This window comes from Microchirus variegatus (assembly GCF_963457635.1).
Source record: "Microchirus variegatus genome assembly, chromosome: 5".
NCBI classification, from domain to species: domain Eukaryota; kingdom Metazoa; phylum Chordata; class Actinopteri; order Pleuronectiformes; family Soleidae; genus Microchirus; species Microchirus variegatus.
In genome coordinates this window covers 34,040,361-34,056,083 of record NC_139806.1, presented here as the reverse complement: position 1 = coordinate 34,056,083, position 15,723 = coordinate 34,040,361, and the positions used below count along the sequence as shown (strand labels likewise).

Sequence of the window (15,723 nt, the reverse complement as noted above, 5' to 3'; positions counted from 1 at the left end):
AATTTTTCAGTTTTCCAGTCAATAACTTCCCAATTGCTTATCCAATGTATTTTTATTTTTATTTTTAGATTGACGAAGATCCCAGTTTGATCCCCGATACCACTCAAGGAGGAACCTTCAATTTCGATCCAGCTTCCAACATGCAAACAAAGGAGTTCAATTTCTAAAAGCCAGGATGTTTGGTTCAACCAGCTGCGCGGGTACTCTGCAATCACCCCAGACATTCATCCATCTCTCCTCCAACCTGGTACCGAAGGATTTACTTAGAATCATTTCTACTTGCCACTGAAGGATTTACCCACCTCTGCACTGCGGGGTTTATTTCTTTCTAAAAGGTCATCCTTCACAGAACACCGCAAACCAATCTGGAGTCCTGTTCACTCACTGGGCACCGTCACCACCTGGCACCAACCTGCATCAGAAAGATTGTCGGCAATCTCGGCCAGTGCTTCGAAATCAAAATATCACACAAAAATAAAACCAGAGGGGGAAAAAAAATCTTCAGGGCAAGATTTAATTGCCAAATGTCAAGTCCTCACAAAGACAAAAACACAAGGACATTTATACTGACATGCACAGATACCCACATATTTACGTACACACTTACGAACACCCGAGAATATGTGTGCATACTTCTGTTTGAAGCCATTATATCACTTATGGGGAAGAAATACTGCTGTTTGTTTGTGGTTTATTTTGTGCTCTCCCTCCCCTTGATTCACGTGCACGCACTAATATTCTTGTACACACATCGACACACCACTTCGTCGCGCTGATACTTGATGGCCGGGGGGGGTGGGGGGGGACACGGAGACTTGAGAGGAACGAAGGGAAACGATGTCAGCTGTAGTGTTTATCCCCTCGCAGGACATCCATGTCTGCAGCATGATCGTTGTCACAGCCCTGTGATCGTTTGAACTGTGTGCCCGGGACTGTGAAACCATGAGGGTTACAAAGAAAATACAAGTTGAAACTAAAAATCAACCAGAATTGCTTATCTAAATTGTTTTTTGTTTTTTTTATTCTCTCTTCAATCAGATATTTTCAAGTTTCAGCTTCTTCTAGTTGAGTCTGTGGAGCTTCCACAGGTCTGTTTTTTTTTTTGCATTTTCCTTCTCTTTAGTCTTATGCACACACATCCGAGAGGCATATTAATGTCTGCCTGCAGGAAGGGACCTTTTACTCGATGAAGACTAAAACTTGTATAAGGAGTACAGGTCCTGACATTTACAGCACGTAACTACTTTTGATGAAGAGGTCACATCGTCATTCAATTTGAATAATTGTACAAAAATGCGACGTGTGCATCTCTCCTTGCCATCAAATGAATATATTTACATAAAACCTGTACAAAGCTGCTGCAGCTGACAGTCATTGGATGGACGATAACCTTACTGTCAAAGATGGCTGGGGAGGGTTTTTTGTCGGAGCAATATTTCTTTGTTTTATTGTTTTCATGTTTGATTTGCAATATGTATTGTGATGACACGCTGATGAATTGGATCAGGCTGGTTTTTTGTTTTTTTTCTTTTAGCGGTGATGGGCTGTTTAAAAAAAAAAATGTACCGTCCCATGTCCCAGTTGGTGTATAGGCTCGGGTTTGAGGTGTCGAAGACTTGCTGATCCTCTGGATGGCTGCTAACTACTGAGAGGGCGTCAGAGCAGGGCTGGGAGTGGCATCAAACTGGGGATTTAAATACTGTGTGGGGTTGTTATGAGCAGCCCAGGCTTGTTTTTTTGTGGGACTAGCTGTTTATTACTGAACAAAACCATAGAGAGGGTGTACAGTCTTGAACTAGCAGAATAGACCGAGCCACTTTAAAGATTTACAATTTTGTTGCCTTGTATCTGAATTGGATACAAGCTTATGTTTGTTGCAAGATTTTTACTTGCTAATGAAAAAAGTTGTTTTAAATAATAATAAAAAAAATAATAATAGTGGGAGAAAAGCAACAGACAGCGTTTTGGCCTCTGATTGTTTATATCTTTTTATAAATTTTAGATTGAATTCTTCTCTTTAAGGTGGCTCATTGACGCTTTCAACTCTTGTGCATATTAAAGAAAAAGAATGAGTTGAAAATCATTGTGCCTTTTGTTTTTCATTTCAACTAAAAAATAGGTTTTATTGAATAGAAGGTATTCTTGCAACTAGCAACTAGGGATGTGGGAGATGCAGTCTAACCCATGGAACATTGAATGCACATTTTTTTTTATCCCTCAACAAACCTCTTCTCCCCATACACAGCGAGCAATCATTGCCATATTTCAGTCAGGGGATTTTGATATCATTGCCTCATCATCTCACCCTCAGGACATGATCTGTGTTTCTGATCCTAACCAAAATAAACTTGATGTTCAGCCACTGGATCCTCCGAGCTTGCAAAAGTGTTGTGATTCTGTCAGACTGTTTGTCAAACGGATACACTTGTATCGACTGAAAATAAGGTCACAGTTACCACCGAAAAAACTCATTGTAAGACCCAGTGTGGACTGAATTTGCTGCGTGTGTGTTATAGATAGTGAATGCTGGGGCCTTTTGGATAAGCTGTGTGATCAAAAAAAGAACAGCGTTGTGTGAAGTCAAGCCTTTAAGTGAAACATTAACATGGCTCAACCCAGATCTACAGCTAAACGGGCCCTAGGTTTGCTGTATGGTAATCAGTTGAAACCCGATTACAGCCTGGGAGCATGTACAAAGACATTCATTGGTAGGTACCTTCGGGCAATACTTAAATTTTAACAAATCGGAAGGTCCCACCTTGTTGGTCTATGTGAAAATTCTAATGTAATGTCCTGTGAATGGCCTGGGAAGCGACCTATTGGACACTTGTGCAACAAACGGATGACCAACAGCATCGGTCATAGAAAATCAGTATTAATAATCTTTATCTACAGAGTTTGCTATCAGTAGGTTGAATTGTAATGACCTGCCTAGTTGGCAATGTAGACTTGGTCACTGTCTCCAGAATAGATAGATAGATAGATAGATAGATAGATAGATAGATAGATAGATAGATAGATAGATAGATAGATAGATAGATAGACCTTTCGGCTGTTCCCTTCATGGTTCGCCACTGCGAATAAACCTCCTTCATCCAACCCTGTTCTCTGTATCCTCCTCCCTCACACAAACTAACTTAATTTCCTCTTTCACTACATCCATTCTCGTTGGTCTTCCTCTATACCATTGGTTCTCAAAGTGCGGCCCGGGGGCCAATGGCGGCCCGCAGAAACATTTCTGGCGACCCCGCAATGAATTACAGTTGATAGTTTTAATCCAGGAGCTACTAAGCTTGTTAAATGTTTATTGGACATTACTGGATACAGACCAATAAGTGTAAACAAAAATACTGGGTATTTACCTGGTTTCTATATGGTGAATTTTAGTGTATTATTGGGTTATAAGCTGGTAATAAGCAGGTAGCTACAGCCCCCAATTACTAGCTATTTACCCAGTAAATATATGGTAACAGAAATGTGTTACTTGGTATTAACCTGTAATTAGAAGGTAAGAACAATGGCCAAAATACTGGGTAATTACCCAGTAAATTATATTATATATATATATTATATTATATCATTACAATTATTACAAATGGGATTTCTCTATGTTTTTTCTTCTTTTTTCCTTTGGCGGCCCTCAGTCCAATGTTGGGTTCCTAAATTGGCCCTCAGGTATCAACACTTTGAGAACCCCTGATATAGACTATAGTGAATGACCGTTTTTTTTTTTTTTTAAGTTAATCTAGTACTGACCATCTCATGTTCCACACTCCAGTCCACTAGGTGGCAGTAAATGCACCTAAAAGCGCGTTGCCAACAGCCAATAAAAGCCAATAGAAGAAGAATGTAGACCTTTCTCTCCGGTCTGGACTCTGCGATCGATTGTTTTGGGCCTTTGAACACGTGACTTTATTTTTCTCCCCATTTCCGCACATAAACGATAGAGGAGCTTTGTATGTTGTCTCGAGCGGAGCAACCCAAATAAATCCCGTAACCGACCCGTTTACCGAAGCCGTTAACGACACCAAACGCCGGACGCTACCTGACAATTCAACGGACTAGATAACAGGTGGGACAACATTCTTGTGTGTTTTTTTGTAATATACAATAGTTTGGAGCTAGTTTGCTAATGCTAACCTAGCCTGGTTAAATCGTGTTAGCTCAGATTAAAGAGACGTATCAAACAAACCAGTCTCGTATCAAATCAGTTCACTTCGCTGTGCTGAGTCAGCTTTGTTGACAGTTTGCTGAATAATGTTTTTTTGTAACAAAAGCCCCCAAAAAAGCAGCGAGTCGCTCTAAGTCTTCTGTGTTCGGTGATTAAAGTCACTAATTATTGCACAGGTGTGTGTTATTTAGTAACTATTAACAATGTTCGTAACCCTGACACCACAGTCCTCAATATTTTGTTTCCAATTACGTGAAATAGTTGTATTATTTTTATTTTTTTTATTTTTTTATGTATTTAGTTAATTGTCCCATGTCAAATGTTATATTCCATATATAAATGTGTTTTGACATAAGCATGTGAAGCGCGTTGGACACTTCTTATGGAAGTAAATCTGTGCCATCTGAGTTTGAATTCGAATTTCGAACACTGAATTTTTTTGCATTGAAATTAGACTTTGAATTTTAAAAAACATCAAATTTCAAGCACTGTTTTTTTTTTTTGCCATTTTTTTTTTCAACGTTGAAATAAATTAAGTGTAAAAAAAAATCAATGTCTCAAAAAATTCAGTTGCAAAAAATTCGATGTCTCAAAAAATTCAGGCTTAAAAAATTCAGTCGCAAAAAGACGGGATTGCTTCTCTCTGACGACCCGGATATTAACTGACGTTTTTGCAAGTGAATTTTTAATTCAAGTTAAAAAGTGAGGATTTAATTTGGTTTCTCTCCACAGACTGACACCAAGCGCATCATGGTGGATGTAACCAAATGGCCACTTTTCAGCGTGATCGGGCCTCAAGAGCTCTCCATGATACAGAAGGCATTAGTGTTTGGAACATCTGCTAATGAGGCTATTTACATAACCAAAGATGACGAGGTGAGAGGTCAAAGGAAAACAGAGGTATTGTTCTGTATTGAGAGGTGAACTAGTGCAAGAATTATTGTGTGTTTTTCTTCAGTTACCAGGCACACACGATTCAGCTCAACTTCCGTTTTTTAACTCACGGTTCTGTTTAAAACTTGGTTTTTTAAAAAACATATTGAAAAACTGTTCGGAAAACTTCCAGGAAAAAATGTCTGGATTTTATTAAACGATTGTTGCATTTAGACCAAAAATAAACACCCTTATTCATCTCTTAAACTATCCATGAATACAAAAACCTAAACATTTGTTTTCAAACCAGTCTACAATGTCTAAATCATTGGTTCTCAAAGTGCGGCCCGGGGGCCAATGCTGGCCCGTAGAAACATTTCTGGCGGCCCCGCAGTGAATTACAGTTGATAGTTTTAATCCAGGAGCTACTTAGCTTGTTAAATGTTTATTGGACATTGCTGGATACAGACCAATAAGTGTAAACAAAAATACTGGGTATTTACCTGGTTTCTATATGGTGAATTTTAGTGTATTATAGGGTAATAAGCTGGTAATAAGCAGGTAGCTACAGCCCCCAATTACTAGCTATTTACCCAGTAAATATATGGTAACAGAAATGTGTTACTTGGTATTAACCTGTAATTAGAAGGTAAGAACAATGGCCAAAATACTGGGTAATTACCCAGTAAATTATAAAGTGTTATTACATTAATGCTTAAATTACTTTATATTAACGCTTATATTACTTAACGCTAAACCGTAGAACTGCAATCTGGTCATTAAAATGATTACAAAGGGGATTTCTTTCTGTTTTTTTCCCTTTGGCGGCCCTCAGTCCAATGTTGGGTTCCTAAATTGGCCCTCGGGTATCAAAACTTTGAGAACCCCTGGTCTAAATAGATACAGGCAAAATGGAAGAACTTCTTACACTAGTCTGAATTATAACAAAAATAAATAAATGGCTGTACATCTTTAAGTTGGTTCTGTCAGTGATGTCTTCCTGTTAAAAGGGAGTTTTTTTTCTCCACTGTTGCCTAGTGTTTGCTCATTGTTTGAATTGTTGGGTTTCTCTGCTCTGCATGATGTTGTCTATATACAGTGCCTTGACTGAATAGACAACGTTGATGTTATGTGACCTGTTACTCCTCAGCTGACTCAGGCAGCCTCTGCTTAGTCCTACTTATCACTGATCCACATTACATGTGTTCTGTTTTTTTTCTCTCTCCCTCGACTTGCCACTCACTCAGGTGTATGTGTTTGGGCTGAACTGCAGTAACTGCCTGGGTACAGGAGAGAGCCAGAGCACCATTGTATCCAAGAAACTGGACTCCCTGAGTGGGAAGAAAGTGGTCAGCCTGAGCTACGGCAGTGGACCCCACATCCTGCTGGCCACAGAGGGTAGCTGCACCAAACTTCTCTTTACTTCTCTGTCACAGTTGGTCTACAAAGTGCTGTAGAATGACCAATCTGTTTTATGTTTCAGACGGAGAGCTGTTTGCTTGGGGACATAATGGCTACAGCCAACTGGGAAACGGAACAACCAATCAAGGAGTGGCTCCATTTCCAGTGTCTGCCAACCTGCTCAATAAGAAGGTCACAGAGGTGGCCTGTGGGTCTCATCACTCAATGGCTCTGACCGTATCGGGAGAGGTAAGTGTCCAGGGTAGCAAAAAAAAAGTTTTACTGCACTGGTATTCAAACAGCAAAATGTAGGCCTGCTTAAAAACATACACGACTCGACTTTAGAGACCATTACAGGACCTTAAGTACAACTTCAGAAGAAGTCAATGTGCTTCCAGCTGCAACAAATGTGGTCATCATCTCATGCACTGTATGACCAGGCTGCCTTTATTTGCCAAAGTTGTATCAACGATTTGTTTTGCAGGTGAATAGAATAAAAAGACTATGCATAGCAGTCACTACAGTGGATAGCTAATAAAAAGCAACTTTCTCTCTAATGCATTGGTCTCTATGGCGGAACTGCATATCAGCCTCTAGAGTGCTCTCTGTTGCCACAGTCCTTTGAAGTCAATTCAGTGGTCAGTCGATGTAATTGTAAAGAAAAAAAAAATTAAATTTCCTCTGAATCCAAGATGGCTACACCTGCCAACCACTGCTGGCATTTCATGTCAATCTTTCTATACTAGAAGAGCCTCAGTGGTAAGAAAAATATGATATACAGTAACATCTAGGGAAGGATATTATCTGTTTGGTATATGAAATTTATGAAAATTACGATTAACCATGTGTCCAATGAAGTGGACATCATGCATCAGTATATTTTTTAATAAAAGTCATATAATTGCTTCACTGTTTCTTGTGACTGTTTTGGGTATAAGTCGGTGTATAGTTGTTATATTTATAAGCTGTTCATTTAAAATATACATTTTTGTGCAGATTAGCTTTAGTTTGAGTTACTATAATAATAATAATAATTGTATCTTATTTTGAAGACTTCAAACGCAGCAAAGAATAAGGCAGCCTGCAGAAAAGTCCAGGAAATTCCGTCCAGCTCCGGTGATGAGTGTAGTGACGACAGTGATGATGAGTGGCTGCTGCCAGAGAAGAACAGAGACATAGGAGCTGAGGATGATGGAGATACAGACAGTCAGGATGCAGAAAGTGAGGATGATGAGGGGCAGAATGCAGAGGATGGTCAGGCTTGCCACAGGATATCACTGGCCCCAAGTCACTGAGGTGAAAAATGCTAACAGATGCCATGATGCTGCATGCACGTGGAAGACCCCATCACACCAATACATCTGCATGCAATGCTGTGTGTGCGCCACTGAGCCCTGGATGCTTTGCGGACTTTCATAGAGCCTAGGTGTGAGGAACATGGAAGTGTTCGTTTTAATCACGGTGGCATGTTGAACGCCACACAACGTGGGCTAACTGGTGAGGAGTTCGTTTTATGAGACCTCCTTTTTGGTCTGTTGTGTACAAATATAACTGTCGCAGCAGGGACCACTCAAAACATGCACTTGTTTTTGAATTTTTTTCCTTTTGTGTGCGTAACAAAGGTTCAGCAGATTTATTCATGTAACCTCAAGCATATTTCCATGGTTGGTTCCATTTTCTTGTCTCTTTTGTCCAAAAAAAAGAAGCTGGAAATTGGAATGTAGCTTCCGAGACTCTCTTGTTTTTCTGCCAGGTGTATGCATGGGGCTACAACAACTGCGGTCAGGTGGGCTCAGGCTCCACGGCGAACCAGCCCACCCCTCGCAGAGTGACCAGCTGCCTGCAGAACAAGGTGGCCGTCAGCATCGTCTGCGGTCAGACCACATCACTGGCAGTCGTCGACAACGGAGAGGTGATTGAGTCACAGTGGCTCTCTGGAAGAAATTGTCCAGCAATATCTGACCAAAAAACAAGTCCACTTAAGTTCTCTCTTGTCTCTGCAGGTGTATGGTTGGGGCTATAATGGGAATGGACAACTCGGACTTGGAAATAACGGGAACCAGCTCACTCCCTGTCGACTCGCGGCTTTGCAGGGTTTATGCGTGCAACAGGTTTGAAATCAAACATTTGCAAAAACATGTTACAACATAACACACATGTTAATTTTAGATAAGAGCTCAGTCTTGACAAGGAACAATAAACAATTGAGGCCTTTTTAAGCAACTGTATCTTCAGGCAAACTAAGCCCTGTCGTGGTTCTACCCTGTATTGTAGAATCATATCAGCTGATACTACTGTGAATGTATTTTTGAAATATAAATGTAAACACTGAAAGAATCCTTGTGGATTTTTATATCTTAATTCACCCTTTTCCATCTAAATGGTAACGATACTTTCAATTTAAGTTTTGTCCACATTTACTGTGTTGATGTACTGTTAATCCAAGTCTGCTATTTAGTTTTTGTCCACATATCCCTGTGATTTTCCTTAAAATTTGTATAAAACAACCTACCTGAAGTAAGGTTATTTTACCAAAAGTAAAAACCAAAAATCGCCAAAAAGAAATTCTCCCATTTAATGAATGACTCGAATTAAAAATCTAATCCAACTATCCACTTTTACATTTTTGTATTCGTCACTCGACCTTGTTTTTGTACCTCTTAAAAAGTGCAAGGTATTAGCTGTAATTGTTTTTAAAATAAACGCATTTGTCATATTTGACACGAGTGCAAAGTGCATAAAGTGAACATTTTTTACAATATTAGCAAAAGCTTTTGGGGTTTCACTCATTTAACGTTAATGTGAAATATGACCCACGACCATCTCAAAGTAACTTTTCACAGAATACAAAAGAACCATCAATTCTATCAAACCTATCAGGCTACACAAAAGTGCTATATCCTTATGCAGCCGTGCAGTGATGACTCCACCCACGATGAGTAGGTACTTTTTTTTTTTTAGTGGAAAACCAACCTGTACCATGCCAAGGTTAGCTAGGACCATGGGTGGAAAAAGGGCTTAAAAGGGTGCCTTGAGGCTGCATGTCCATGCCCATTTGAATAAGCTGGCTCTAAATTTCATTTATTTTTTTTATTTTTTTTTTCTCAACAATATTTTTATTGAATTTTCACACAAATATAAAATTGTAAAATGTTGACAGGAGCTTATAAAGTGTACAATCGACCCATAGGACAAGAGAAATTATAATAAACAGAGAAAATAACAGTACAAGACAAAAGCACAAAGTGAGAGAACTTATCTCGCCCTAACCCCACCCCCAAACATATCCTTACCTAGCCAGGCACATTCACAAACAAATAAACAGAAAAAGTAAACAAATTGTGCTTAATTCCTGGAGTAATACAGCTAGCAGCTGGAAGTCGGGTTCTAGTCTGTTAAAGTATAATAAAGTAAAACAAGATGGAGAAGTAAATGTACACAAATCATGAACCCACAGATGGGCCAAAAGCAAGCATCGGGCACAGTTTTACACTTGGTATTGTTGCTAAAATAAAAAAAAAACAACAGAATAGCAAAATGTGACGTATCCAACCCTTTTTTTTATTTTTTGTAATCGGGGGTTTATCTTCTCTCCCTGATAGATTGTCTCAGGCTATGCTCACTCCCTGGCCCTGACTGATGAGGGGTTACTCTATGCATGGGGTTCCAACACGTATGGACAACTGGGCACTGGCAACAAGAGCAACCAGCTGAGTCCAGTTCAAATCATGACTGAGAATGAGAGGTAAATTCACTAATATGTGACATCACACCATAACCCCCCCTTGTGGCACCAACATTGATTTCTTTTCTCTGGATTCCGACAGAGTTGTCGAGATCGCTGCCTGTCACTCCACGCACACGTCGGCTGCTAAGACCCAGAGCGGTCAGGTGTACATGTGGGGCCAGTGTCGGGGCCAGTCCGTTGTGCTGCCTCACCTCACGCACTTCACCTGCACCGACGACGTCTTTGCGTGCTTCGCCAGCCCCTCCGTCATGTGGCGGCTTCTTTCCATGGGTAAGACCAGGAGCACAATGCGGTCGAGATTTACAAGATTCGTCAGTTGAGGCTACACGCGACGGCGAAATGCGGCCATCGCCGCGTCGCGACGAAATCGGCGGCGTAGCAGCCAAGCAGGAAGTTAGCTTGTATACCAGGAACACTTTATTCATGAACTCAAGACTCCAATTTGAGGAAGCACAAGATACATAACCACACCAAGGCAACTGTACACCTGCCTCACTGCCCCTACGATATCTGTGTACTGACACAAGTGCAGCGCTGCCTTGCCACGCATCATCGGGTTTATGCCATGGGGTTGTATAGGCTTACAGATAAAAGTGTTATAGAACCATGTGTTCTATATCTAACTTGTTTCATTGTGATGATGGTACAAAAGTACACTTTACACCAGGGGTTCTCAAAGTTCTGATACCTGAGGGCCAATTTAGGAGCCCAACATTGGACTGAGGGCCACCAAAGGAAAAAAAACTGAAATAAATCCCATTTCCAATCATTTTAATGACCAGATTGCAGTTCTACAGTTTAGCGTTAGCTAATATAAGCGTTAATATAATGTAATTTAATCATTAATATAATAACGCTTTATAATTTACTGGGTAATTACCCAGTATTTTGGCCATTGTTCTTACCTTCTAATTACAGGTTAATACCAAGTAACACATTTCTGTTACCATATATTTACTGGGTAAATAGCTAGTAATTGGGGGCTGTAGCTACCTGCTTATTACCAGCTTATAACACAATAATACACTAAAATTCACCATATAGAAACCAGGTAAATACCCAGTATTTTTGTTTACACTTATTGGTCTGTATCCAGTAATGTCCAATAAACATTTAACAAGCTTAGTAGCTCCTGGATTAAAACTATCAACTGTAATTCACTGCGGGGCCGACAGAAATGTTTCTGCGGGCCGCCATTGGCCCCCCGGGCCGCACTTTGAGAACCAATGCTTTACACACTTTCAATGTTAATGCATTTATACACTAGGTGGCACTGTTGTGTAACATTTCACATCTAAATACGGTTAAATCATTACAATTACTGTAGATATTATGGTTTACAAATATGTTCTGTGTGTCTGTAAATCGAGAAACAGAGAATGGCAAACCAGAATGAATATCATATATATATTGACATTGGATATCCAGCCCTATTTTGAAATATTTAGTTTCAGTTCAATTCTTTCTACCGGGGGACGTGTATATGTGACACGTATGTGGGTGTGTTTTCCTGCTCCAGAGCATGATGACTTCTTGACTGTGGCTCAGTGTCTGAAAAAAGAGTTTGACAACCCAGATACGGCTGACGTCAAGTTCTGCATCGATGGCAAATATATCTACGTTCACAAGACGGTGCTCAAAATGAGGTCAGGAGTTTTATCTCAAGATTTTCAAGTCACTTAACGTGTGCTGCTTGCGCATTTTACTGTCATTGCAATTTCAACATGAGTAATATACATGTTGCAAATAGATATGTACATATTACAAATACTGTCATGAATATAGATTGTTCCTCGTGCTAGTTTTGTTTGGACAAAAAAAACGCTTGGTTAATCGTTTTCCTTCTGTTTTTACAGGGTGTCCGCAGGGTCTTAAGTATTACAAGTTGATAAATACATTTTGGGAAAATGAAGGCCCTTAAAAAGTATTAAGTCTTAATCACGATTTCATGAGGTATTACATTTTGACCATAGGCTTTGACTGCAAAAAGTAAACATGAATGTATTTATTTTCCTCCCCGTGTTTGTTAAAAACAACAATGCACAGACGTGCTCGCCCTGCAAGATCGGCTCGGGGCGTCATGACGTCATGCGTCTTGCGACCGCGAACGCGCTCCTCCTGGCGTGAAAGTTAAATATGTGTTGCTGATTACAGCTTGAACTGACGATAAGGTCTTAAAATATTTTGAGATGGTCTTGAAAACTATGGAAGTAAATCTGTGCCATCTGGGTTTGAATTCGAATTTATAACACTGAATTTTTTTGCATCGAAATTAGACTTTGAATTTTAAAAACCATCAAATTTCAAGCACTGTTTTTTTTTTGCCATTGATTTTTCTTTTCAATGTTGAAATAAATTCAGTGTAAAAAAAATTTGATGTCTCAAAAAATTCAGTCTAAAAATATTCACTTGCAAAAATTCAGTCGCAAAAATTCTGAGAGAAGCAATCGAATCAGGGATCGATTGCTTCTCTCTGGTGACCTGGATATTAATAGTTTTTGCAAGTGAATTTTTTGCGACTGAATTTTTGCAAGTGAATTTTTTGAGACTGAATTTTTTGAGACATTGAATTTTTTGCAACTGAATTTTTTGAGACATTGAATTTTTTTACAACTGAATTTTTTGAGACATCGAATTTTTTTACACTGAATTTATTTCAACGTTGAAAAAAAAATAAATGGCAAAAAAAAAAACAGTGCTTGAAATTTGATGGTTTTTAAAATTCAAAGTCTAATTTCGATGCAAAAACTTTTCAGTGTTAGAAATTCGAATTCAAACTCAGATGGCACAGATTTACTTCCATAGAAAACGTCTTAAAAAGGTATTGAAATTAACTTCAGGATTCCTACATATACCCTGCTTTAGTAGGTGTGCAGAGATGGGAGAAGAAGTGGTTAGACAAATTGCAATGAGAGACATCGTCGTTTATGTTTTCAGATTTTCATTTTTTTCTTTCAACAAACCAGGTAGTAGAGTATGGCTGAACAATTAATGGAAATTTTATCAAAATTGCAATACAGCCTCTTTTGATTTATAAATCGCAGGAGGCGCAATATTTGCTACAGCCAAAACGTGTGTGAAAATATCATCTTATTCTACACGGTTTCACACAGTAATCCTTTTAAATATGTCATTTTGAATGAAAATGTGAATAATGATGTAAAAAAAATGACCATGATATCGCGAATCATATCACCGTTGCTATTCAAAATGTTGATGTTCTCAAAAGAAAAAAAAATTGAAAATATTCCTATTCAAGAAGCTTAAAAAATCTGAGCTTATTTTAATTGATTTAAATACTTTGTTATTACTCTAGCAATTGATTGTCAATTAAACATTGCAATTTTATTATATAGTCATGGCAATATTCAACAGTGTTATATTTTTGATGCATCTTTTGCAGGTGTGAACATTTCAGATCCATGTTTCAGTCTCACTGGAATGAAGACATGAAGGAGGTCATTGAAATCGACCAGTTCTCTTACCCAGTCTACCGCTCCTTCCTGGAGTTCCTCTACACGGATGACGTGGAGTTACCACCCGAGGATGCCATTGGTTAGAAAAAAAAGCACATGTGATCTCAGACAATTCAGTTATTTGTACTGGCAGTGTAACTGTGTGTGTGTGTGTGTGTGTGTTCGTTCTCCTAGGGCTGCTGGATCTGGCCACATCGTATTGTGAAAACCGCCTGAAACGCCTTTGTCAACACATAATCAAGAGAGGAATCACCATTGAAAATGCTTTCTCCCTGCTGTCGGCTGCTGTGCGCTATGATGCCGAGGTTAGTCATCGCCATTAATCATTTAAAGCTCTAGTGCTGGGGTTCTCAAAATGTTGATACCTGAGGGCCAATTTAGGAACCCAACATTGGACTGAGGGACGCCAAAGGAAAAAAAACAGAAAGAAATCCCATTTGTAATAACTTTAATGACCAGATTGCAGTTCTACGGTTTAGTGTTAAGTAATATAAGCGTTAATATAATGTCATTTAAGTATTTATATAATAAGTTGATATTGATATTGATATTGGATATTGGATATTGCAGTCAAACGTTTGACTGGGGTTGCGTTATGCATCCACTAGATGGAGCTGTGCTATAGGGAATGTCAACAAAACAGATAAAGTCAAACTTTACCAATTAATCCTTATATAAGGCACTCCGGATTATAAGGCGCACTGTAGTTTTTTGAGAAAATGAAAGGCCTTAAGTGCGCCTTATAGTGCGGAAAATATGGTACGTATGCCATGCAGGTTTTCTGAGTCATAAACTACATAAAATCATTTTATTTCATTTCAAAGTCTATTGAAGAGTTTTCTTTTTGTAGTTCTAAAATGATATAAATGGGACTAACTGTAGTTCTTTAAATATAGTGTATGTGTAAAACTTTATACATGATATTAACTTAATTTTAAGATTCAAAGTTTTTTGTGGCTCCAGATTAATTGTATTTGGGTGGAGAAGTGATAAAATGGCTCTTTTCATTCTAAAGGTTGCAGACCCCTGGGCTAGAGTATGCCCGCCATGCAGCTCTACATGACGGGCATACTCTCCCGTAGCACCGGCAAACGGCCACCAGCCAGCTAGTTAGCTAGCTGCTTTCATAAATCGTCAGTTATTTTCTGACATTAGTGTTCAAAGCTCAACGGTTCTTTGGATGTGTATCAAACCAACACATTCCAACACATTTCGACATTGTAACGTGCTTATTTGTGAAAGTATGTCAACAGAATTGTTCTTGGCAGATGTGGCCGCCATTTTTGTTGAAAATATCAGCCTGCTCGCTGATTTCGCAAAGCATCATGGGTAATTTAATCCTCCACTTCGTTTTAAGCCTGCATCAGAACTCGCTACATTTTGATGGTTGATTATAAGGGCAAAATCACACTCCACCTACACGTGAACGCGCAGCATTTTGGGTTAGGGGAGGTATTGGGACGGGGCCTTACTCTCATCACAATAATTTATCTCAATAAATTGGGTCCCCACATAAAAAGTTGAGTAAACATTATGTGCATTGTCAATTAGAGGACCAAAGCGACAGCCTAGGCGTTCATTCTTTAATTTAGTTTTGACCAAAACAAATAACGCTTGCTTTCTTCTCTGTCATTCAGGACCTGGAGGAGTTCTGCTTTAAGTTCTGTGTCAATCACCTGACTGAGGTGACCCAGACTGCTGCTTTCTGGCAGGTCGACGGCGACTTGCTCAAAGATTTTATATGTCGAGCCGGCCGCTGTGGAGCTTTCAAAAACTGAACTTCTGTTTGAGGTAATTGGGAAGAGGCTCTGAGACGTGGGATGTTTTCAGCCACCATCACGGCGCTCCACGTACCTCGGATAATCACGTTACTGTCGAGGCTGCTGTTCATCTCATTCCGTTCTTGAACGATTCATTACATGAACCGTGTCTGCTGAAAAGTACTGACCCAGAGCTGACGGGTCGCAGCATCACTGCTCAGGACAGTTTTGGTCACTGTTTGCCTCTTTGCACTTGCACATGTCGGGACAGAGTGTTTTGAAGATACTGACATT

General features: G+C 39.3%; 2 protein-coding genes across 3 annotated transcripts in view; both read left to right on the top strand.

The window, feature by feature from the left end:
- Positions 1-2,355, top strand: part of kpna3 (karyopherin alpha 3 (importin alpha 4)) — a 30,310-nt gene extending 27,955 nt beyond the window's left edge. For both annotated transcript variants that reach the window (XM_083889102.1, XM_083889103.1), the window contains exon 17: positions 69-2,355. In XM_083889102.1, the coding sequence (XP_083745228.1) occupies positions 69-167 (99 nt within the window). In that variant the 3' untranslated portion in view covers positions 168-2,355. The remainder of the gene's footprint in view (positions 1-68) is intronic.
- A 1,631-nt stretch (positions 2,356-3,986) lies between these two features.
- Positions 3,987-15,447, top strand: rcbtb1 (regulator of chromosome condensation (RCC1) and BTB (POZ) domain containing protein 1; the record flags this gene model as incomplete). The annotated part of the gene is made up of 12 exons (XM_083889101.1): positions 3,987-4,072; positions 4,904-5,047; positions 6,292-6,442; positions 6,528-6,694; positions 8,199-8,357; positions 8,449-8,556; positions 10,048-10,190; positions 10,273-10,463; positions 11,713-11,839; positions 13,597-13,748; positions 13,844-13,974; positions 15,307-15,447. Exons 2-12 carry the CDS (start codon positions 4,922-4,924, stop codon positions 15,445-15,447), a joined length of 1,596 nt encoding a protein of 531 aa, XP_083745227.1. The 5' UTR covers positions 3,987-4,072; positions 4,904-4,921.
- Positions 15,448-15,723: the final 276 nt, after the last annotated feature.